The 24,042-nt window shown below is 47.1% G+C and overlaps 1 protein-coding gene across 2 annotated transcripts in view; it reads right to left on the reverse strand.

The window, feature by feature from the left end:
• Positions 1-24,042, reverse strand: part of LOC149332159 (uncharacterized) — a 33,208-nt gene that overhangs the window by 4,050 nt on the left and 5,116 nt on the right. Inside the window, exons 1-5 of one of the 2 annotated variants that reach the window (XM_089557104.1) lie at positions 21,386-21,526; positions 14,369-15,304; positions 6,150-6,368; positions 4,053-4,287; positions 1,681-1,718 (exon numbers count right to left, since the gene is read on the reverse strand). In XM_089557104.1, the coding sequence (XP_089413230.1) occupies positions 1,681-1,718; positions 4,053-4,287; positions 6,150-6,368; positions 14,369-14,426 (550 nt within the window). In that variant the 5' untranslated portion in view covers positions 14,427-15,304; positions 21,386-21,526. Of the gene's footprint in view, positions 1-1,680; positions 1,719-4,052; positions 4,288-6,149; positions 6,369-14,368; positions 15,305-21,385; positions 21,611-24,042 lie in introns of those variants that run through there. The other variant, XM_089557103.1, reaches the window with a different exon arrangement.

Below are 24,042 nucleotides of genomic sequence, written 5' to 3' on the forward strand. Positions count from 1 at the left end.
GAAAGAACTCTGGAGAGGCGGTTACGTCACATTTTTTGAAGCCGGCTCTCTCCAGCTCCGCTGCTCGCTTTTTTCTGCTCTTTGTTCAGCAAATAGGTCGTGTTCTGTCTAAGGGAGTGCTTGAAGGTAATATTACACCAATGAGCATTTACCGCGTTAGCATGAAATTTCCCCACGAGTGCGCGATGAGGACTACTGCACCCATACTGTTGTTTACATCGCTGCGTACGAATAGCTGGAGCTCGTTTTCATGGCATAAAACGCAATCTGCGCTTTAGTTCTATTAAACAACCTGTTTTCTTTTTTACCGGTTCTACCCGTGCTTGTTTACGCAGGGCGACAATGTGTGGGAAGCGATGATGCGATCGCACGCCTGAGAAACACTTGACCCGGGTTGTTGACATCGCGCAGGACCGGCGCTCCTCGCTTCTTGTCCCAGCTTCCTCCGACGTGACCAGTACATTATTTTTATCTACCTTATCAAGAAGTGTGTTTGGCGACCGTTCGCTTTAACTCGAAAGGCCTAACTTGTTATCTACAAGCTACCGACGTCGACGACTGCATGTGCTGGCCGTAAAGCACGGCTCGGCAGTCCGGGTCACACCGGCGTTTCCCATTCATCATATGCGTGCCCTGCGATGTAAGCAATAGTTGATTTCAGGTCGCTGTTGCCAAAACTAATTTGCATTCGCTAAAGCTTGTGATTCGCTCTTCGCAACCGCCGCAATCACAGACCGAACCCTGCGGACTTGCTAGGCCTAGTCGTCGCGTAAGTGAAGGGAGCATGGAGGAAGGAAAGAAAGAAAAGTTCTCCTTCCTCCATGGAAGGGAGTAGCCGTCGACTAAAATTAATTTGGAAAGCGCCCATCACTGGCCAGTGTTCGAGTGTGCACATGGGATATATAGCCGTTCGTTTCGCTTATTTCCAATATGGATAAGGTAGAAGTGCGAACGTATTCACACCGTCGCCTCCTCAGCATATTTTCGCTCAGCCGCCGCCCTGCCGAGGACATGAAAGTTGACCGTCCGCCGATCGGGTTCGTCGATGTCGTTTAACTTGTCCCACTACAATCATGTTACAGTGAACTAGATAGTTCGCTATAATCACACGCTGCTGCTGATCGTGACAGTGTCATTGTCGGACTAGTGTGGCCGCAGTGACCGACGCCGCCGTCGTCGTCGCTGTACACTGAAAACGAGCTGAGGCTTTCGAATGCGTTTGGAAAGTGTCGTGTAGCACCGCGGGAGTTCGTCGAGTTCAAATGCCATTCCTACTCTCGACTGCCATTAGACTCAGATGTCATTCGAACGTACCCGTGTAGCACAGGTGTAGCACTGAGTGAGACCGTGAGTCAAAACGTATGAGTAACAAAGAGAGGGAGTGAGTGAGCGCGTGAGTGTGCTACATAATGATTGGGTGAAAGGGCCACTGGATGAGTGAATGAAAGGAGTAAATTTGATGAATCAAAACATCAATAGCCGAGGACGTCCTAATAATCGCGCACCGTATACTTGTGCATATTTTCGTAAAGTATTGAAGACTTGGTTTAAAAAGGGCCCCTTAAATTGTTTCTTCTGCTGTGTGTGCTTAATATTTACTGCCGTAAATAAACACATGATTATATAAATTTTGATGGTGGGAAACCACCAGCTCAAAAAAATCTGCAAGTGGAGACTTACCATTTGCGGAACCGTTTATGGTATCAGCTGTAAATTTCCTGAAAAACAAAGGAAGGAAAGATAGGTATGCTGGTGTTGGGAGGCCAGAAAGAATAATTCCACTGAATATAATTTCAGAATGAATGCACTGCTGAGAGACCCTTACTTCATAGTCTCAAGAGCTACCGTTCAGAGCGAGTTCTATACATTTTAACCAGAATAAGTTGGTCTTCGGCTTGAGTTGCTTCAATTAGCCATGCTCTACAGCTCTCACTCCGTTGGATCAACTCAAACTTGTAGTTCTCATAACCAATAACCTCCTCCTCCTCATCATCATCAGCCGGGCTACGCCCACTGCAGGGCAAAGGTCTCTGTCATGTCTCTCCTATTAACCCTGTCCTTTGCTGCTGCAGCCCCCGTATGTATGTATGTATGTATGTATGTATGTATGTATGTATGTATGTATGTATGTATGTATGTATGTATGTATGTATGTATGTATGTATGTATGTATGTATGTATGTATGTATGTATGTATGTATGTATGTATGTACGTACGTATGTATGTATGTGTGTGGCAATAAAATTTTCTTTTTAAATTTCTTAAACCTGTACAAACAGTCCTCATTACGATAACTCGTTCCCAAAATGCGTAAGGATTGAAATGTAACAGAATCGATGTAGCATGATTCGAGAATTTCTCAGCCGAGCGTCACTTATGCGTGCCCTCGAGGCTCGTAGATGGCGCTGCGGGCGTCGCGATTATTTTCGTAACTCTCCCTTGGTAGCGCTGCACGGGACAAACCCATGTGAGCTCTCCGTACTGTTAATGAGCACGGTACAAAATGTGACTGCGCTGCGTGCAGTAACACTGAGGGGAAAAGAAACAAACATTGCCGACGATTACGTAACTTCCTAATGCGAAATTTGAGCGCAGCTCATCAGCTGTTCCAGCTTTTCAATATATTGAGGCAAAGAATTCGAGCAAGACATTTATGTGCAGTTACAGACAACTTGTTATTTTTCACACATATTCCTCCCTCAAGAAGCACTCCGCCAGCAGTTCTTGATTTTCACGAAGGAAGCTTTGTGGACGGATCAATAGTGGATATATGCTCGACTTGCTGCACCAATGCCAGGTTCTCAAAGAAGAGGTCTGCGCAAGTATTTCGCGAAGTTGTCACAGCTGTGGGAGCCGTTACGAGCGAGAGGAACGGGATGTTCTCATCCGTGAAGCTCGCATTCTTCGCCGAATACAGTTTAATCTCCTACATACACCAGCCAAACTTTACCTGTACCGGTACACTTCCACACCTCAGTGCCCAAACTGTCCACACACATATGCAGACATAGAACACTGCCTTACACAGTGCCACGCAGCCTTCCAGTCCCCCGCCTATCCTTTCCCCCCACCCCCACCGTGGCCCATCTGGCTCGCCTCCCTGGATCTGAGACTGCAACGTGCCCTCGTCGCCTTGGCCCAGGATGTACTGAACGCCTAATAGAAAGGATGTTCGAATAAAAATGTCACACCACCACACCACCCGCATAAGTGGTAAGAAATTCCCGCCTGTCTTTATATCTACATTCAAGTCAACCCCTCCCCCCTTACCCTGCCACCTTGGCAGGTGACAGCATTTCTCTCACAACGTTGTCAATACCAAAACATGCAGCGCACATCTGTCACTACCGCCACGTAGCTTAAAGCACGATTGAGGTGTCCATTGTTCCAAGAGGGCAGTTATGCGCCTTCTCTCTGGTTGCGGTGTCCACCGAGATGTGTGAGATACTGCGCATTTCTTTTCCTCAAAAACCAATTTACTAATTTTACCCTCTCCATTCCAAGCCCCCGCTCTATTGGTTTCGCAGCTGTGGGAGACAGGTACTGCGCATTTCGTTTCCTAAAAAAAATAGCGAAGACACTTTGGAAATTCTAAAGTGTGCTTGGCGAAAGCCTTGTGGTCAACCCACTGCCGCTTCCCCGAACCGCTTGGCGCGGAATCACTGGGCCGCTTCAGAGCCATGCGTCTCACTCACTCGACTGCAACGAGATGTCTGGCGAAGGAGGGGCGGTGCAGCTGCCACCGCCGACGCACGCGCGCTCCTTCTACCGCTACTGTGTGACGTCACAGTTGCTATGCACAACTGCGCCCTCCACCGACGTGCCGGTTGCTAAGGAGGCTAGGAGGTTGCGCTTTCACTTTCTCCTTTCCAAGCTCCCGCTCCATTCCTTTCGCTCTGCTGGTTACAACGGACAACGACGACGCCGCGAAACAAATGGAAGACACAAACGGAAGACACATGATGATACAATCCATGCTGTGCCATAGCTTACGGGGCATGCGTTTTCATAGGAGTGCTCTAAACCTTATATCATATAAATGAATACTCACTTGCATTCCTTCTCACAGAAATACTTCTTGGAGTAACCATTAGCGTCTTTAGGAAGTCTCCATGGATCTTCGCAGGTTCCGTACTCTACACATTCTTCCAAAGATGCGTTGTAATACCATGCAACATTTGGCTCAGTTGAATTCTCATCATGGTCATACCACGAACGTTTTTTTTCTGTGCATGTATCGTTAGCAGGTGCGTAAGGCCCTGCACTGCAGTATATGGGACCTTTTCCTGCGCGGAGTGACATGAGCACAATTCTATGTGAACAAAAAATTAAATTCACACTCAAAGACAAAACATTGGCTATGCGTCACTACTACATCCTGGCTTCATTCATTCATTCATTCATTCATTCATTCATTCATTCATTCATTCATTCATTGCCGCCGCGGTGGCTCAGTGGTTATAGCGCTCGGCTGCTGACCCGAAGGACGCGGGTCAGCGCGGGACGTGTGTCAGCGCTGGACGCGAGGGGGAATTCGACCGCCGCGGCCGCGGCGGTCGCATTTCGGTGGAGGTGAAATTCTAGAGGCCCGTGTGCTGTGAGATGTGAATGCACGTTAAAGAACCCCAAATGGTCAAAGATGGGGTTATCGATGTGCTATCGAAGGTCGTGGAGGCTATTCTCCTAGAGAAATCCGAGTGAGTTCATATGAATGGCGCATAAGGAACTAAGGTACACATGCTTTAAACACATGCTCAGAATCTTGGTGTTTTTTGTTTTTTGGTTGAAACCTACTCTTCGTTTAAAAATGCGACAGTTCATTCCAACTTGTTTCGTCTCTTAAAGCCTTAAAAACGAACGAAAAGCTTACAATTGCTTCCTCTTCGAAAAGCAAGCTGAAAATTATTTTTTATTCTTGAAATTGTTCAAAATGTTGTCTCTTAGTCATAACTTATTTTGCAGGTTATAAGAACATTATTAAGTATAAAATTGTGCTTAAAGCATGAGTGGCCAATACGAAGGCGGCATAAAACTATTCAGAGAAACCCTTCTTAGTGTCTTGACGATGTCCATAAAATGCGGCTGGACTTCAGCAGCAGTGTTCTGTTGACTTCACCTTGTCTAAATCGCAACTATCGTGTAGAGATCGATATCGTGTGAACAGATGTGTTTACTGCGAACTCCGTTGTGAACGGCTACGGCTTTTTGTGGGGCAATTTAAACCAATTTGCGTTTTACCGATCAGCTAGCTTTTGCTTAAGTTTATATTTTAGAGAAAGTGCGTGCGATCATAAGATCTTTTGTATCGGCTGCATAAAAATATATCATGGACACTGACATTCTTATTTGGTGTCAAATAGCTCTGTACCTTATTGCAATAGATTCATATCTCTATAGTTTCGAACTGTGTGACGCACCACGATTGCGGCCTACACTCTTAGGACATGCGCTTATCCAGCATTCACACAGTAACCCAAGGGCTCACACGCGCGGTGTTTACGAGGATTGCGGTACCTATTTTTCACTTCATAACTTGACAAGTTCCGCCGCTGTGTCGAGTTTATCACACTTACACGGGGCTAAGAAAACAAGTGCTAATGTGCCGTTTCTCTAAAACAGTAGTCACCAGTCACAGACACGCTCGGTCCCACTTTTCGAACAATTGTGGCAGCTGCCTATAGGGCGCACCATCATTATCACCATCATCATCAGCCTGACTACACCCACTGCAGGGCAAAGGCCTCTCCCATGTCTCTCCAGTTAACCCTGTCCTTTCCCAGCCGCGGCCACCGTATTCCCGCAAACTTCTTAATCTCGTCCGCCCAACTAACTTTCTGCTGCTCTCTGCTACGCTTGCATTTCCTTGGAATCCACTCCGTTACCCTTAAGGACCAGCGGTTATCCTGCCTTCACATTACATGCCCTGCAGAAGACCATACCATTTCTTCTTCTTGATTTCTACTATGATCTCATTAATCCGCGTTTGTTCCCTCACCCACTCTTCCCTCTCCCTCAACTCATGCGCAGTTTGCATTCTGCTCCCCCTGCTTCGATTGTGAGCATTATAATGTTTCAGTAAGCTTACTAGCACATAACGGCATGTTGTATACTCCACGTTACTAAACAGAACGTTCAGATTTGAACTCACCTCCAGCGCAGGTGTGAGAGCAGTCAAAGAAGGAGAAAAAAACACCGTAGTGTTCAGTGCGATAACATATGCTTTCCGGCAGTTGTTCGCACTCGGAGGTAGTTTCGTTGTAAATGTACATTGTATAAAATGCACTCGTGCAACTGTCCACGTTTTCGCTTGCATTCCGTGTTGTGCACATCTTCATACGCTCGCAGTCTCGCTCCACCTCGCTAAGTACTGATTCCGAGGACAAAACAAAAATGTATCACAAGTAAGGTTTCAAGTGCCGAGCACCAGTTTGAGGCGCAGCAACACTACAGCAAAACTGTGATCTGAGCTGGTTGGCACATCTTCCGAACTTCACCAGCGCTGCGACGAGGAACACAGACAGACAAAGACAAAGTCCCTGTCCTTCCTTCTCTGTCTTTGTTCCTCTTCGCAGCGCTGAGGAAGTTGTGAGCAACATTACAGTGACTCAATAACAGTGGGCACTGATAGCATCTCGCTAATCGGTGAACTCATTACCATATAAATATTTCATGTGCGCCTTCATTAGATATGCTTTTGGTTATTGGAATACGGCTTAATGACGCAGAGCGTGTAGATATGGCGCATGATGATCATGGGAAGAACTCACTTAGATACCCTGAAGGCTCAAGAGGGAATCACATAATGAGGGTGTAAAATTAGAGCAGTAAAGAACATAACGGTGAACGCCACTCACTGATGGGTAATACATCATACATACTAATAAGGGAGTAATTACTTATTGACATCCACCCGAGCGCAGCCATACGGCTACAAAGGAAAGCTATACAGCTTTCTCAGAAACTTCGCAGTTAAAGAAAAATTTGTCCTGGTCCGGGGTTCGAAACCGGCACCGCGCTTCACCGGAGCAGTCGCTCTACCAATTGAGCTAACCGGGACGCCAAGCTTATGGCAGGGCGAGAGCGAATTGATCAATAACTCGAAGTGGGAACAATGTTGGTCAAATGTTTAAGGAAAATCCCCCAAGGTGGAGTAGATTTGTAACATGGGAGAAATTACTTATTGACATCCACCCAAGCGCAGTAATACGGCTACAAAGGAAAGCTATACAGCTTTCTCAGAAACTTCGCGCTTAAAGAAAAATTCGCCCTGGTCCGGGGTTTGAACCCGGGACCACCCGGGACCGTTTGGATGCGCTTGGGTGGATGTCAATGAGTAAATACTACCTTATTACAAATCTACAGCACCTTGGGGGATTCCCCTAAACATTTGACCATCATAAATACTGATTCCAAGTTACAAGCCTGAGTGAAAAAAAAATTGCAGGCATAATATACACAGGTTGGGTAAAAGCTTTACACTCTCAAAAAGTCCAAGATTACAGTGATTTGCGGCTACCGACGTGTGTTAAAAGTGTAGTTTAAAAATTATTAAATAATTAATATCGAACCCTATGACACCAAGATACTATGCTATTCCACTCTTTTACCGCTACTTCTAAGGGTGAACCTTGTTACCTTACAGTTCACAGGAAAATAGGTCGAACTTTTTGCAAACCATCACGCGCAAAATAAAGTGAGCATTGAGTCATTGCAACGGTAGATGCTAATGCGACGTCTTGGCGAAAGACGGCGTCCGACCCAATGCCTTCGAATCCGGACACTCCTAAAAACTTATGCGCATGAAAAGATAGACCCTTCAACTCTGTACGTTCCCGTAAACTGCGCATGCGCGAAAACAACAAAAAAAAAACTAAAAAGAAGAAAACACTCGTCACATAGGATTGCGCTCGTTTTCTCCTCTTCCATCTTTATTGAGTTATCACTTGTTCTTTGTCGCAGCCTTTTGCTTCACCTCGTGACCTCCCTTTGTTAGGTAAGAGGCACTATCGCCCTTTCTTTCTCGCCACCAACGCCTCAATACAGCATTTGTCGCTTCGGGGCAAGGCTCTCTCAGTTTTCGCCAGATATGGCCATGCCACGCTAGGTTCGCTCGTCGTCTATAGCAATGGCGAACGGGACATCCAAGGCAGAATAGGCGAAGTGAAGCTGAGAAGCGCTGGAGAAGTGTCTATGTCGCTCTTGGGACAAGTAGTTATCGTGGCTACAGTTGAAAAAAAAAAGAAAAACGACTGCAGGGGTAACGTTTATTCGAACGTGTCCGGCGTGCTGACTAGCAGCTGGCGATGTCGGGTGGCAAACATCACTAAACACAGCTTATGGCAAATACAGATGGCGACTTCGTCAGTTGTGTTCTGCAGTCGCTCCAACAGCTGCTGGAAAGCACGCGTCAAACCTACATCCCAGTATAACGACGACTAATACGCTCGGCCCTCTAAGTCGTTGCAAGGCATGGCAGCATCGCGAAGCCGGACTTCAGCAAATGCATTGCTGACGTTCTCGACCTTGGCGTGATGGATAGCAACAATGTTCGCGGCTCGCACCCAAGCGCCAAGGTCTTCTTAGAACCCATGGACAGACGGCTCATGCCTGGATGTGCCGACAGCGCAAAGTGCGGTGGTCAGAAACGGCGGTGCATGACGTGGCTAAGTCCTGCAGGTACTGAGATAGCGCTGTGATGGACTGAGTGAGCTGTCAGCCTTGTGCCGAGTCCACCAAGAACCCTTGGACTCCATTTCCAAACGGCGCGATGGACTGTGCGACCTCTTCGGTATTGCCCTCCCGAATAGTTTCCTGAATAGGATGTCTGAATAGGCAGTCCTCGGACAGCGCCTCAGAATTTGAAAGGCGAAAGATTATATCTGCGAGGGTGCGACTACTCTGGAGGATAGTACTCCAGGTTCAGTCACTTTAAGTAGAGTCATCCTGTCGACTGCGCCACTTTAGGGGTCAAGTAGTACACGGGCCCGTCCCTTTTGGTGCCTTCGAGTACTTTATCTTAATCTGAAGGCATATGCTAAATAGTATAATTACGCGCTTTCGGAACGATGACAAGGTTTTGCCAACGTTTCGACTGGGGAGCAGTCTTCATCATCAAAGTAACGAACTGCTGTTAGAAATCAGTAATTATAGGCAGCGAAAAAGAGTCGCTACAGTAAAACTGAGTTAAGAGAGGTCTGTTAAATGAGACGGTGGTACATGTCTCTTGTGAATCGTGTTCCTGTTTGTTTAAGCGTCACGCAGTCGGTACTACCGCCATGGGTTCGCTCCAATTTTTGAGTGACTCAGTATAAAAGTGCCAAAGGAATGTAAATGCACCGATGCAACAAAACGCAGTTACCGGAATACGCTAATAAAGTTCTAGAGCCTGTCACATCGTAGACCTCAATCTGAGGAAAAAATGGCTAGGTTATCGCCGAACGAGGATGGTGCCTATAGCATGCTACCGGTGAAATTTCGTGGGAAGTTATGGAAAGAAATAGCCCCTTCGAAAGAATTAACTGCGCGTGCAAAAATGCTCCTCACTCTATATGAGCCATTCTTAACTTGCGAGTCGGCAATAAGAAGGTCATGGCATACCAGCAAATACTGAGGACACCAAAGTACACGCTGCAAGAAGGGCGATTAAACGATGCATATTGGTGTCCCTAAAAAGAGAGAATAGATGCATACGACGATGTCCAGACCGAAATATTACTGGTGTCTAAACGCCGCCGAACTGGTGTCTTTCGTGCATCTCTGTAGGCTCTTGACGCTGCTGCTGCTAATGATCATGATAATGCTGCACTTACTAGGTTTAGTCACAGAACTGTGAACGGAATAAGAAATAATATGAATTGTGCTGACATGCACAGCGTGACAAACGTTTTCTTCGAGACATCTGGAGTACATCTGTCATGGGCAGCATTGCCATTGTTAAGAGTCAAGTCAAATGGCGACCTCTGACTTTTCTTTAAACAAAACAGAAAACGAAAAACTTCTGAGACTTTCTAAGCCACGCACAGGTCTAGACACACTACCAATATGCATCGCGAAACACCACTGTGTTAAAGAAGCAGAGCTATATTTCCAAAATGCTGTAAATAATTGCCGGAGAAACGTAAATACGTGCAAACAAAGATTAAACTTCGTATCTAAACCACTTAGTTCTAAACAGGATGTTCTTCTGACGCCTACTCCTCTGACGTTGCTCAAGTAGAATGCTCAAGTACTAGACTTTAAAGGGGCTTTGAAATAGGCTCTAAAAAATTTCCAGTGTGCCTAGCATAGGTTTTACAAATCAACGAGCTTAAGAGGGTCGAATGTGTGAAACTTACAGGTAAAGCATGCGAAGTCTTTTTGGGCTAGCGCTTTATATAGTGAAATAGTCGCTGATTAAAATCCGGACGCCCTTCAAGCTTCTCTGCCGCGCACAACGCCAAGTGGGGGGGCATGATGACGTCATCGAATGTATCGGTATACATTTCCAACGCGCAAACGCCTGCTTTGAAGGAAAAAAGCAATGCCACCGAAGGCAAACCCTGCCGAGAGTTGTTTGGCAGCGTCTAACGAGACAGGGCAGGGTGTGGCTGACGACAGCGGTAATTGGAAATCATACCTTCCGTGACGTCACGCTGAACTTTCTTGCACACCTCCAGTGCATTGAGCAGAAGCGCAACATTTAATCGTCGATTACGACACTATTTCAAATGCTAGTGTAAAAACACATGGCATGCTTTACCTACAGCCTATATAGATTTGAATCCTTGAATATCGCAAAATTCTCAAAAAAAGTGCTGCAGTTGCCCTTTAAGGCACCCTGCTTTACGACAGTTGTCCAGAAAAATTTTTTGAAACGCGTTTTGTATAAGCTATCTGTAGTCAAAATTTTAATTTCAACATCTTCTCTCCTTTCCCTCTCCTCTCTTCTCTTTTTGCGCGCTTGAAGGTGGGCGCTCCTCCGCCAACCCCACCTCCGGGGGCGGAGCTTCCTGACCCACCGGAGCTAAGCGGCTTATTGGCCGCGGCCATGGTAGCTGCCTGATGTTTGAAAGAGTCTAACCAGAAGCCGTCTCTCAACTTGTATTCGCAGGAGTGATGCTACGGAGGAGGGTGCGAGCATGAAAAAGTCGCCGGGAAGGGCTCGCAAACTTTATTGAAAACACAATGCAGTGATCGAGCGAGTTGGCTTGCTCTTCTCGGAAGGTGTTTCAGGGCCCTTTTAACTTGCAGCCCATGCTAGCGCCGCGAAAGGCTGTGATGCCGCGGTGGCAGCGACGCCGTGAGAAGCAGACGACGCACGCCTCCGTCGCCATAGCAACGCAGCGCATGCGCATAGAGCAGTGTGTGTGAGATCAAGTGTTAAAGGTGTCTACTTCCAGACAGAGGTGGACAAGATGCTAGCAAACAACATTATCGAGCCTCCTAGCAGCTTTTGTGCGTCCCATGCGGTGTTGGTCAAGAAGAAAGATGGCAGTTGGCGCTTCTGTGTCGCTTTCGCCATCTTAATGTGGTAACAAAGGTAAGAAATCTTAATCAGGTGGCAACACCGCAAATGCCGCCATTCAGGAAATGCCTCCCCGATGTTTCCGACCTAAGCATGCCGGCAGTAGTAATACACATGGCTCGTCATGATCATCATCATCAGCCTGACCACACCCACAGCAGGGCAAAAGCCTCTCCCATGTCTCTCCAATTAATCCTGTCCTTTGCCAGTTGCGGCCACTGTATCCCCGCAAATTTCTTAATCTCATCCGCCCACCTAACTTTCTGCCGTCCCCTGCTACGTTTGCCTTCTCTTGGAATCCATTCCGTTACCCTTAAGGACCAGCGGTTATCTTGCCTTCGCATTACATGCCCTGCCCAAGCCCATTTCTTCCTCTTGATTTCAACTAGGATATCATTAACCCGCGTTTGTTGTCTCACCCACTCCGCCTGCTTCCGATCTCTTAACGTTACATCTATCATTTTTCTTTCCATAGCTCGCTGCGTTGTCCTTAACTGAAGCTGAACCCTCGTTGCTAGCCTCCACGTTTCTGCCCGATAGGTGAGTACCGGTAAGATACAGCTGTTGTATACTTTTTGTATAAGTGGCTCGTATCCGCGCCCAACTCGTAGTATAGAAAGGCGAGGAATTCCGGAAGGGTCCGCTCTAGATGCGCTGGCAAAGTGCGATGGCCAACGGAGACAATGAATCAGGAGGCGGAGGCCTGCAGCCGCGGAGGCAGCTCCGTCAGGGGTAGGAAGCTTCCATATATACCACTGCCAGCGCCGGTCCTGTCTTCTTCCTCTGTCCTTTGTCTCTGCACTGTTATTCACAGTCAATATATACCGCTGGCCAGCCAATATAGCCGCCAGCCCCAAATCCTTCCGTAGCAGCCGGAGGAGAGGCAATATGAGCGTCATGTCATTGTCCTGGCAACAGTATCCAGTCGAAGAAAAAAGCTTCATCCCTGTGTACGATTCGAACCACCACCGGCTAAAACAAAACAGCTTCGTATCCCTCTGCCTCGGGAAAAACGGCAAATGCCGCAGTCTGTCGCGCTGCGTGCACGCGCGTGATCTATTAATTTTTTAAACATCACGTCTCTTTCATTCACCACGTGCGCTGCAGTAGTTGAAGCCAAAACTAAGCAGTTTCCTACCCCTGGCTCAGTGATGACCTGGGACGCTTGGACGTCGTGTTTGAAAGGCGCGGTGGTCGGCGCGACCACATTAGGACGTACGCGCCGGCAGCTTGATGAAGAGACTACTTAGAAAGGTAACATACGCCAAGATGCGATCACTCCAAGGGACATCATCTGAGGCTGGCTCTCCTGAAGTCGAGTTATCATTTCAGCTGCGCCAATTTGCAGGAAATAGCTATGAACCTTGTGGGTTCCTAAGTGGACACAGGCCACCACCCACCGCGGGTTCGAGCTTCGCGCGAGCCAAGGGCCCCGATCAGCCGTCACCACACACACACTGGGACACCGACGCGGCGCACTCAACCTCCGCTGGGAGGAGAGCGATTCGCCGCCAAGAAATAGGCCTCCAAGTTCACCAAGGAGACGTTTATTCACGTCGTCCTTCAGCAGTACACACACACTCAATAGTCACCCCGTCCCGGGGGCGCGCGAGGAGCAAGGCTCCGCTGCGCGCACGAAGCGACTCGAGCAATGCGCGCCGCTAGCACGCCGCTGCAGGAGAATGTCCCCGCGGCATTGCTGTGATCTCCTTCTCGTGTCGACCGTTGGGCCGGTTGCAAGAGAGAGTGGGCAATCAACGCAAGGTACGCCTGTCGGAGGTCGCTGGACCCCGCTGGACAGGCTCGAGCCGCTGCAGGTCAGAGGACACGTGCGGGCGAGCTCGAGTAAGCACTGGTCCGAACGGCAAAGGCCGGCACGGACAAACAGTAACGTACGCACCTTACGCTGTCTCGGAGGGATCTCTCTCTGGGCCCCGCTCGGACGGTCGCGCCGTGCGCGGCCGCCCCAAAGCGGGTCCCGAATTCCCGCCAAAAGGTGCCAATGGCAAAGGCCCTTGGGGAGCCGGGGCGGAGCTGTGGCTAAATTACAGTGATTAGTCACCCAGCCGCCTCTCCACCGCCTGAGGCGGGAGCAAGGGAAAGAGGAGAAACAACGCGGGAGGCCGGCAGAGCCGCGCAAAGGCGACGGCGGAAAGCCAGGATTCCCACAACCTGAAAGTATTTGTTCTTAAACACAAGACTGACGCATGCTGAAAAAGCAGCAATGCTTCACAAAGGTTCCGAATGCAGACGAGTCTTCATCAGAGCAATAGACGATTGTTGCATATCAGCATTTATAAGCAATCGAAAGGATAAACGATGATTTACCCCCGTTAAGACCAATCTCCAAGCTCAGGCCCCAGTTCATATCGTTTGTATGTCGTTTCCCCGCTTGTTTTGTTATTATATAGTCAACACAGATTCTATGAGCATCCCCAAAATATTAAGTGCCCAAGAGCAGAAGCATGAAATCAAAGCAAATCCATCAATGAGACGAAGCATAAAGAACCTAAAAAGATAAAATACTGCAGGTCTGCAGCACTTCATATCGTACACATCAATATGGAGGCTCGAAAGACCTCCATCGCGATGAATAAGAAAACCGGCGGCAAGCCCGAGCTAAGCTACAGCGCCGGGCGAAGCTAATGCTGCTAGCATGCTGCCGCTAAAATTCCTCAAGGAGTTATAAAAAAAAATAGGCGAACTAACCAAGACATGAAGGATTTCCAAGCTGGAGATAAAGTATACCTACTGTAATTCTTACATATTAAAGCCTGAAAAAGCTATTTATAAAGTTTAAACTGCTCTGTTGATTACCAGCTATTCTGTACTTGGGGGTCAGCAGTGGAAAGAACATGGCGTACCTGAAAATACTGGAGTCGTACAGGCTCCCGCTACGAGAAGGACGACTAAGCGATGCATATTGGCGTCTCCAAGAAGAAGAAATAGCCGCACACGGCGATGGGGACGTCCAAACTGCGGCGTCTTTCGTGGATCTGTGCAGACGCTAGATGCTGCAGTTCCTATAAACACGCTAGTCAGAGAACGATGATCAATAGGAAAGACCACTTGATTTCAACTGACGTGCACAGCTTTGCCCATGTTTTCTTCGGCGCATCAGAAGTACATGTACAATGAGCGGCATTTCAAGCTTCATTGTTCATTGTAAAGGAAAGCCCAAGCTCGCCATTTGGCTTGAGTGATAAAAATGATTTGACAAACCTCCTATGAACAAATAATTGTTATCGCTAAAGCCAAATGGCGATCCTTGGCTTTTCTTTTAAAAAATGAACAATTAATAACTTCTTCATTGATTACGAAAAAGCATTTGACTCAGTGGAAACCTCAGCTGTCATGCAGACATTGCAGAATCGGTTTAGTTGGTTAGTTTTATGGGGTTTAACGTCCCAAAGCGACTAAGGCTATGAGAGACGCCGTAGTGGAGGGCTCCGGAAATTTCGACCACCTGGGGTTCTTTAACGTGCACTGACATCGCACAGTACACGGGCCTCTAGAATTTCTCCTCCAAAGAAATTCAACCGCCGCGGCCGGAATCGAACCCGCGTCTTTCGGGTCAGCAGCCGAGTACCATAACTACTAAGGCACCGCGGCGGCCATTGCAGAATCAGGGTGTAGAAGAGTGTTATGTGAAAATATTGGAAGATATTTATAACGATTGCACAGATACCATAGCCCTCCATAAAGGCTGCAATAAAATTCCATTAAGGAAAGATGTCAGGCAGGGAGGCAGGATCTCGCCAATGCTATTCACCGCCTGTTTGCAGGAGGTATTCCGGGGTCTGAAATGGGAAGAGTTGGGGATAAGAGTTAATGGAGAATACCTAAGCAATTTGCGATTCGCGAATGACATTGCTTTGCTAAGTCACTCAGTGCATGAACTGCAAAGCATGATCATTGAGTTAGACAAGCAAAAATTAATGTGCAGAAAACCAAAGTAATGTTCACCAGTCTAGCAAGAGAGCAGCAGTTCGCAATTGGTAGCCAGGAGCTGGAAGTAGTAAGAGAATATGTCTACTTAGGGCAGGTAGTGACCGCAGATCCGGATCACGAGAGGGAAATAACGAAGAATAAGAATGGGGTGGAGCGCATATGGCAGGTTCTCTCAGATCATGAATGGCAGTTTGCCAATATCCCTTAAGAGAAAAGTCTACCATAACTGTATCTTACCGGTACTCACTTATGGGGCAGAAACGTGGAGGCTAACAAAGAGGGTTCAGCTTAAGTTAAGGACAACACAGCGAGCTATGGAAAGACAAATGATAGGTGCAACGTTAAGAGATCGGAAGCGGGCGGAGTGGGTGAGGGAACAAACGAAGGTTAATGACATCATAGTCGAAATCAAGAGGAAGAAATGGGCTTGGGCAGGGCGTGTAATTCGAAGGCAAGATAACCGGTGGTCCTTAAGGGTAACGGAGTGGATTCTAAAAGAAGACAAGCATAGCAGGAGGTTCCAGAAAGTTAGGTGGGCAGATGAGATTAAGAAATTTGCAGGGACACGGTGGCTGTAACTGGCAAAGGACAGGGTTAATTGGAGAGACATGGGAGAGGCATTTGCCCTGCAGTGGGGGTAGTCAGGTTGATGATGATGATGATGAAGCGCCGCATTGAATTTCTCGTAAACCACTTAATTACTTGCTGTTATAAATGTAGTGTAAAGCAAAACATCAATGTGCAACTGAAGCAGACTTCCTATACTTCCAGAATATTAGAAATAATTGATCGCAAAATGTGAGTACACACACTCAAGATCTAAACTTCGCGTTTTAAACTGTCTAGCTTCGCAAAAACGAGGATGGAAGATTTAACGAAAGAATGAGTCTTCAATCATGTAGCGTTGTCGCTTTTGGTTTCTCCTCGGCTAGAAATCGAAAGAAGTTTTACATTTTTTTTACGATAAGATGCTTGAGCAAACATTTTCTGCGTGTCTCGTAGTATGAAAACAGCCAAGTTCGTTCACGGCGAAATATTTAACTCCCTTTACTTTTTATCATTCATGCACCTCGTAGGGTGCTCCAGACAGGCATTCGATGTCTGCTTCTTAGCATGTCGACACTAACCTCTCGTCATTTTACCATCTTTGCTGCGGCATTCCAGTATAGTTAATGTCTCGTTTATGTCGACTCTTCGGGGACAAACCTCCACATATGAATAAAAATTCTCCCGAGAAATCGATAATAAAACTGATTATTAACTAAGATATTTTTACGTCCGAAAGCTTGGTTATGAGGGACTTGGTACAATGAATTTCTAGAGAGAGAAAGAGAGAGTCAAAAAGTTTATGCACTGCTATTACACTCTGAACAGAAAGCAGTAAAAAGGGAGTAAAGTTGTACTAGAGGACAGCTTACTCTTTTTACTCCTATATAGGTGTATCTATGTATCTATTTAGTTTAAGTAAGCATGGATACGTGTTTGTTTGGTGATGTCTCCAGCTTACAGTCTGATCTTTAATGAGTTTGGTTATGTATGTCCCTGTGTTCCTTGAAGTGCTTTTTTTTTCTGGTTTCCCAGGCTCCTCAATTCATGCATGTGTGCGAGACCATTGCACGTTAAAGATCCCCGGGTGGTCGAAATTAATCCGGAAACCTCCACTACGGCACCTCTTTCTTCTTTCACTCCCACCTTCCTCCCTTCCTGTACGGCGCGGTTCAGGTGTCCGCCGAGGTATGTGAGACAGATATTGCGCCATTTCCTTTCCTTAAAAACCAGTTTACGAACCCACGACCTTCATTTCGCCCGCTTTATTTTAGAATTCACTCCATTGAATGTGACTGTCGCACTGTGTAGTCAGTAATTAATCATTTCATGCTTCGATCGCCGTGTGTCTAGTTTTCACCTTCAAATGACCTTAAGCTTCGGAAGCGAAGGAAAAGCGCATAACTGGCCCCCTGGGACAGTGGACACCTTAGTCGTGCTTTAAGCGACGAAACCAATGCAGCGGGTGTTTGGAAAGCAGAGGAAAGGAGCATAACTGCCCTCTTGTTCTTGACCGGTCGTGCATTTGTTACCACGCACGTTAGACAGGAATGAACGGAAGCCGAGACACGCGGAGTACCGCAACACATTTCAAAAGCCATTGCGGTTTCGAAAATAGAGCGTCGATCGTTTGGACTATCCGGGACTACCCGGGATTGGACTACCCGGGAGCACCGTCGAAGACATGCCGACAAGTAAGCTGGGACCAGATAAGGAAATAACTATAAGCTGCCAGGGTTCCCTACCAAGGTGTGCCGCGAACACGTCAGCCTACGCAACTTCCTTGCGGCCGCCTGTTGTGCCACACGTGGGCACAGTCTAGACTATGAGTTCCTTTATATTAAGTTAACAAGGGGGTGTGTGGCCGTCGTATATGCTTTTTGCCGCCATTCCGGCGGAGGTTTAGCTCAAAGAGACACTGGCTTCAATCTTTTCGACTTTGGTGACATTTCCGTACACGACGATCTCTACAAAAGTTGGTTTTTATCTTTGTCTGACTGCATTTCTTGTGCTGTATGCTGTTAGGTTTTTGTTTTCGCTTTTTGCGAAACGTTATTGGTTGACTGCAATCCATTAAATGCACATTCTCACTGCATCTGTGTCTATGCAGGTCATTCTCTTCGTAAAATATATTTCAAAGATTACACTTGTGTATTGCCTTAAGCACAGTTCTTCCCGGGAGTCTTGTAAAAATATATTAGTAAAACATTATGCAGGTGCATAAGCCTGAAACAAACTAGAATACGCCTTTATTCATTTTTTTTTATGTCAAAGCAAGCACAAGCTCCGAGTGCGGTGGGTTGCCTCAATACTCCAGAATCGAGAGACAAGCATGACGTCACTGGAAACTAACACCCGTCTTCTGAAACTTTGCCGCTGTTTGTCTCAGAAGCGTGGAGCTTGCCTGAAATAGAAGAGTGATGGGGCATTCTTTCCTGTCGCCTTGTACACCAGGGTAAACGGCACCGAGGATGTGATTAAACGGATACCATGTTCTGACAATGGAGCCTATTTGAGCGCTTAAAGGTCTTTCGTATGTTGCTCCTAGAATCACACTGTTCATCAAGTGTTCGAGAATCTTATGGTAACCTTTTCCTGGCTTTCTTAGCGTCTACTCTGTTGAGGAAAACCTATGCGATACGATCCACTGCCAAAATACAATCAAATACAAATCAAATGGGAAGTATAGCTGACGTGGCTAGCCTGGCCTTTTTTTTTTCCTAATCTAAGGACATTCGTCACGAGTGCCATGTTCATTTCACTCATTTCTAATTGGCCTTCAACAAACAGCTCTAAATACCACCCTCTTAGAGCAGCGGCGTCTTCTGATGCACTTAAACCTTTATGCTGCAAAAGATTAACAAATTCAGTATGCCCAATCATAATTAAAAACCTAAACATTGGCCGCAAAAAATGAGGACATTTTAATAAGTTCCTGTACGCTTCCTCAACATGGACTTATTAGCCTTTTAATTAGAGGTATAATAAAGTAATTGAATAAAAACCGTCTTTCACGCTCGTTTTCTAAAGTAGCTGCTGTAATTCATTCACAATAGGAACTACGGCATCCATTTTGTACGTTTTCAGAGGAGCAATGACGTTTACAATTTTAATACCAACTTTTCTTTCTCATATTCGGCTGTATTGTTCGTTTTACTTCTGTCGATGGTTTAGGCGCGGTTCTTTCTCATGTTTCGGATGATGGCAGCGCAAAGCCAGTCGCTTTCGCATCGCGTACCTTGACCGATGCCGAGAAGAAATACAGCCAGCTTGAGAAAGAGGCCCTTGCAACAATATTTGGTGTTAAGAAGTTTCATTTCTACATTTTCGGTCGTTCGTTCACATTAGTCACCGACCATAAACCGCTTCAAACAATCTTGGGCCCAAAAACCGGTATTCCGACTATCGCAGCAGCGCGTTTGCAGCGTTGGGCGCTGACGCTGTCAGCGTACCGGTATTCGCTTATCTTCAGAAAATCAAGCGAAAACGCTGAAGCCGATTTCTGTTCGCGCCTGCCGCTATCAGTGGTGAAAGACGAAACACAAGAGAGAGAGGAAACTTTTTATTCATTGCGGTTGCAATCAATGCCAGTTTCAAGCCAGGACATTGCTCGAACAACAGCTCGGTACCCCTTGCTTTGTAGAGTGATATATTTCATAAACGTGGGGTGGCCGGCGTCTGTGACTGAAAAAGATTTGAAGCCTTTTTTTGACAGACACGACCTAGTAACGTTGGACACAACGAGCTCACAGTTCACCAAGGCTGCATCATGTTCGGGATGCGAGTGATCGTGCCGGCAAAGTTGCGCAACTTGCTGCTGGACGAACTCCACGAAGGGCACCCAGGCATCGTGCGCAGCAAGCAACTGGCGCGCAGCTACGTGTGGTGGCCGTCCATCGAGGCGGACATCGAGCATCGTGTCAAGTCCTGCGTAAGTTGTCAAGAACAGCGTTCCGAGCCGTGCAAAGCGACCCTGCATCATTGGTCTTGGCCAACAGCACCATGGCGGCGCGTACATATAGATTTTGCGGGCCCCTTCTTGAACGCAATGTTTCTGGCAGTCGTGGACGCGCATTCCAAGTGGCCGGAAGTGTTTGTTATGCACTCGACTACGTCGGACGCTACAGTTGACAAACTGAGAGAGCTGTTTGCGCGGTTTGGTTTCCCAGAAACCATGGTCACTGATAACGGCTCGCAGTTTACTTCCGAAGAGTTCAAGCTTTTTGTGAAAGAATTAAGATATCGTCACGTGCTTACTGCACCGTATCATCCCAGCTCAAACGGGCTTGCAGAGCGTTTTATTCAGACACTTAAAAACGCTCTTCGTAAGTCTAGCGGAGCGGACATATTACATCTGAGGCTTCACAAGTTTTTGCTTACCTATCGCAACTCGCCCTATGCGACAACAACTGAGTCACCAGCAAACATGTTACTAGGACGACGGTTGCGAAATCGACTCGATGTCGTCAAACCAGCGGTGGGAGGAAGGGTTGCATATAATCAGTTCAAGCAATCCGTGGCTCGCCCACGTCGTGATCGTGACATAGCAGTCGGTGACCAAGTGATGGCTCGCAATTATCGAGGCAGACCAAACTAGGTCCCTGGTGTTGTTGTTGGGCAGTCCGGCCCTTTGTCTTTTACCGTTCGTGCTACCACACCCAGAGGCAGTTTCACCTGGCGTCGTCACAAGGAGCAGCTGCTCGCGCGGACCACGGATCCGTACCGCGAGGCATCCAACCAGGAGGGAGACGAGGTCCTGGCGTTTTCCACCAAGCGTCGATCCAGTGACATCCTCCGCCCCTACCACCAGTGGTCCTGCCGCTTCGGAAGTGTTTCCAGACGGCGGGTGCAAGACGCTACCCGACCAGAGACCGTCGACCACCGGACAGATATCAAGCTGGAGTTTAGCTTGTTAAATGAGCCAATATAAAAGGGGAGGGATGCGGTGTCCGGCTATCGCCACCGCCGTCGCTAATGCGCATGCGCGCCAAAAACTAATAAAAGGAGTGCGCCGCAACCTATGGGTGGGTTATTCTCGGCCAGCCACGCACCGACGAACATGCGGGAATAAACGCCACGTTCGCCCCTGGAAACTTGTCTGCTCCTTCGCAGGAACGCGCGCTCATGAAAGCGCGTCTGATGAACCACGCATCACAACAACAATGTTGGCTATGCATCAGCGCTACATCCTGTCTTCATTCATTCATTCATTCATTCATTCATTCATTCATTCATTCATTCATTCATTCATTCATTTTGAGAGCTGAAGAACGAACACGGCAAGGTTTTCGAGATAAAATGTGGGTTCCTGGCAAAATATGTTGTTACTTTCTTCAATAGGGGAAGCTGACAGTTTTCACAATGTAATGAAAATTTTAACTCACCTTCAGTGCAGGTGTGAGAGCAATCAAAGATTGAGAAAAAAACATCATAGTGTTCACTGCGATAACATATTCTCTCCGGCAGTTGTTCGCACTTGGATGTGTTTTCGTTGTAAATGTACATTGTCTAAAATGCCTTCGTGCAACCTTCCACGTTTCCGGTTGTATTCCGAGTTGTGCACATCTTCATACGCTCGCAGTATCTCTCTTCCTTGCTCAGTCCTGATTCTGAAAACAAAACAAAAATGTATCACAAGAAAGGTTGTAAGTGTCGAGCACCAGGTTTAGACGCAGCAAAATTACAGCGACTCATAACAGTGGGCACTGATAGCGTCTCGCTAATCTGTTAACTAATTATCATATAAACATTTTATGCAGACATTCATTATATGCTCTTTCTGTTCTTGGAATGCGGCTAGAAAGAATAGAGCGCATAGAAATGGCGCATGATCTGATTATCACAAGAATTCACTTAGATACCCTGAAGGCCGAAGAGGGCATCACATAATGAGGGTGTAAAACTCGTGCAGTAAAGAACATCAAAATGGTGGACGCCACTCGCTGATGGGTGCTACATCATAAATACTGACTGCAAGTTACAAGTGTGAGTAAAAGAAAATGCAGACTCAATGTACAGTGGTTGGGAAAAAGCTTTGTACTCTCAGAAAGTCCAAGATTACAGTGATTTGAGGCTATCGATGTGTGTTAAAAGTTTCCTTTGAAGATTATTAGATAATTACTACCGGACATTATGACATCAGGAAACTATGCTATTCCCTTCTTGAACCGGCATTGCTAACAGTGAACCTTGTTATCTCAAGTGTTCACAGGAAAATGGGCCGAACTTTTTGGCGAACTTTTGGAGACATTTCAGGCACAAAATAAAGTGCGTATGGAGTTATTAGAGCGGTAGGTGCTAATGCGACGTCTTGACGAAACACGGCATCCGGCCCAATGCCTTCTAATCCGGACGTTCCTACAAACTCATGCGCATGCACGAAAAGACAGACTCAACTCTGTACGTTCCGATAAGCTGCCCATGCGCGAAAACAAAAAGAAAAAGAAGAGACACACAGAAAAACGCTGAGGCACCGTATGAGTATCAAGAGTTAGCAAGAACAAACGAATCTTGCGTCATTAGCCATCTCGCTATATCCGGTACAAAATTTTCGCTATATATCTACTTTTTCTTACTGTGACGTCACAGCCATCGTGCAGCTGCTGAAACCGAAACAGCGTGACAAAAAAAAAATTGATTATAATTTATTCAGCGGTCGTATACGCAAATACCCCATGGTGATTCATGCATAGTAGTGTCTTCCGCATCATTGTAGAGAATAAAACATGCCATCAATATTAAGTGTCAATACGAGGCATGACGAGGCATAGTGCTCTCGTGCACTGGCCATCGAAGCTGATCTGTTCACGCCGCCACGGGTTCGAACCCAAGTAGCGGCAATATATATTTACTTTATGCTCGAGGTCAGGGGCTCCACAAGATACTTGGTTAGGTTTTACTCCGTGCAGTAGTGATTTCACAATAAAACGGGTGCATGGTAGCGTTCTTTATATGGACTGTCCACGACGTACTGACTACCAGCTGGCGAAGGCCACGTCAGACGGCAAACATCGAGAAACGCACGGTAAATACGGAGGCTAGGTTCTGGCGTAGGTAAGCAAGAGCTGTTGGAAAGCACACGTAAAACTTGCACCCACAGTATAACCGTGACTAACACGTTTGGCCCTCTTATTCGTTGCACGCCATAGCGGCATCATCAAATGCCTTCTTGTCGTTCTCGGCCTTAACGTGACGGAGAGCGGGTATGTTCACGGTTCACGGCCAAGCGCCAGAGTCTTCTTGGAAGCCGTTGAGTTCCAGACGGCTGCTTGGATGCAGACGGTTGAGTTCCAGATGCCTGGATGTGACGACAAAGCAACGTGCGGAGAGACGGCTGTGGATGAGGTGGCTAAAGGCCCATTCACACTCTTGCCAGTCGCAAAGGGCACGCGACCAGCAGTCGCTTGCGACCAAGCAGCAGCTCGACAACACCGTTGTTCACACTGGCAAGCGCGACCAGCGGGTCGCCTTCTCGTTAGATTCTCGTTTGCAGCGAAAACTCTCGGGAATGACGTTTTTCGCGCGCTTTCGAGAGTTTCGTCTGTTTTGGCCGCGCCTCCTGTCTCGCGCTCGGCCCTCTAAACTGCTATTCGCAATGTACTGCAATGACCCGAGCGAAGATGAGGATGTCGTGACTGTTTTGATGCGCACCGTGGTCGTACAAGCGTCATGATGACAGAGGCGCGCTTCTCTGCAGGGCCGGCCTACCAGCCTGCAGTATGCCGGCCGCCGGCGTCAGAAAAATAGCAGTAGAAAATGGGAACACTCGCCAAAAAAGAAGAAAAAGGAAAAACAAATTGACGTTTCGGGGCCCGTACGGGTCCCTTGTTCACAATGAAACGGATGGGCGAAGGTGGTCACTTATGTACGGTGCAGGTGGCGTAATGAGCATGCGTATATCTCAGGAAGATTACCCCGCGTTCGGTTTAAAACATGCGAATCATGATAGAATCACATCACATCCAAACGACACCACATGTTTTAAACCGAACGCGGGGTAATCTTCCTGAGATATACGCATGCTCATTACGCCACCTGCACC

Source organism: Amblyomma mixtum, chromosome 8 (genome assembly GCF_055824585.1).
Source record: "Amblyomma mixtum isolate Tamu chromosome 8, ASM5582458v1, whole genome shotgun sequence".
In the NCBI taxonomy this organism is placed as follows: domain Eukaryota; kingdom Metazoa; phylum Arthropoda; class Arachnida; order Ixodida; family Ixodidae; genus Amblyomma; species Amblyomma mixtum.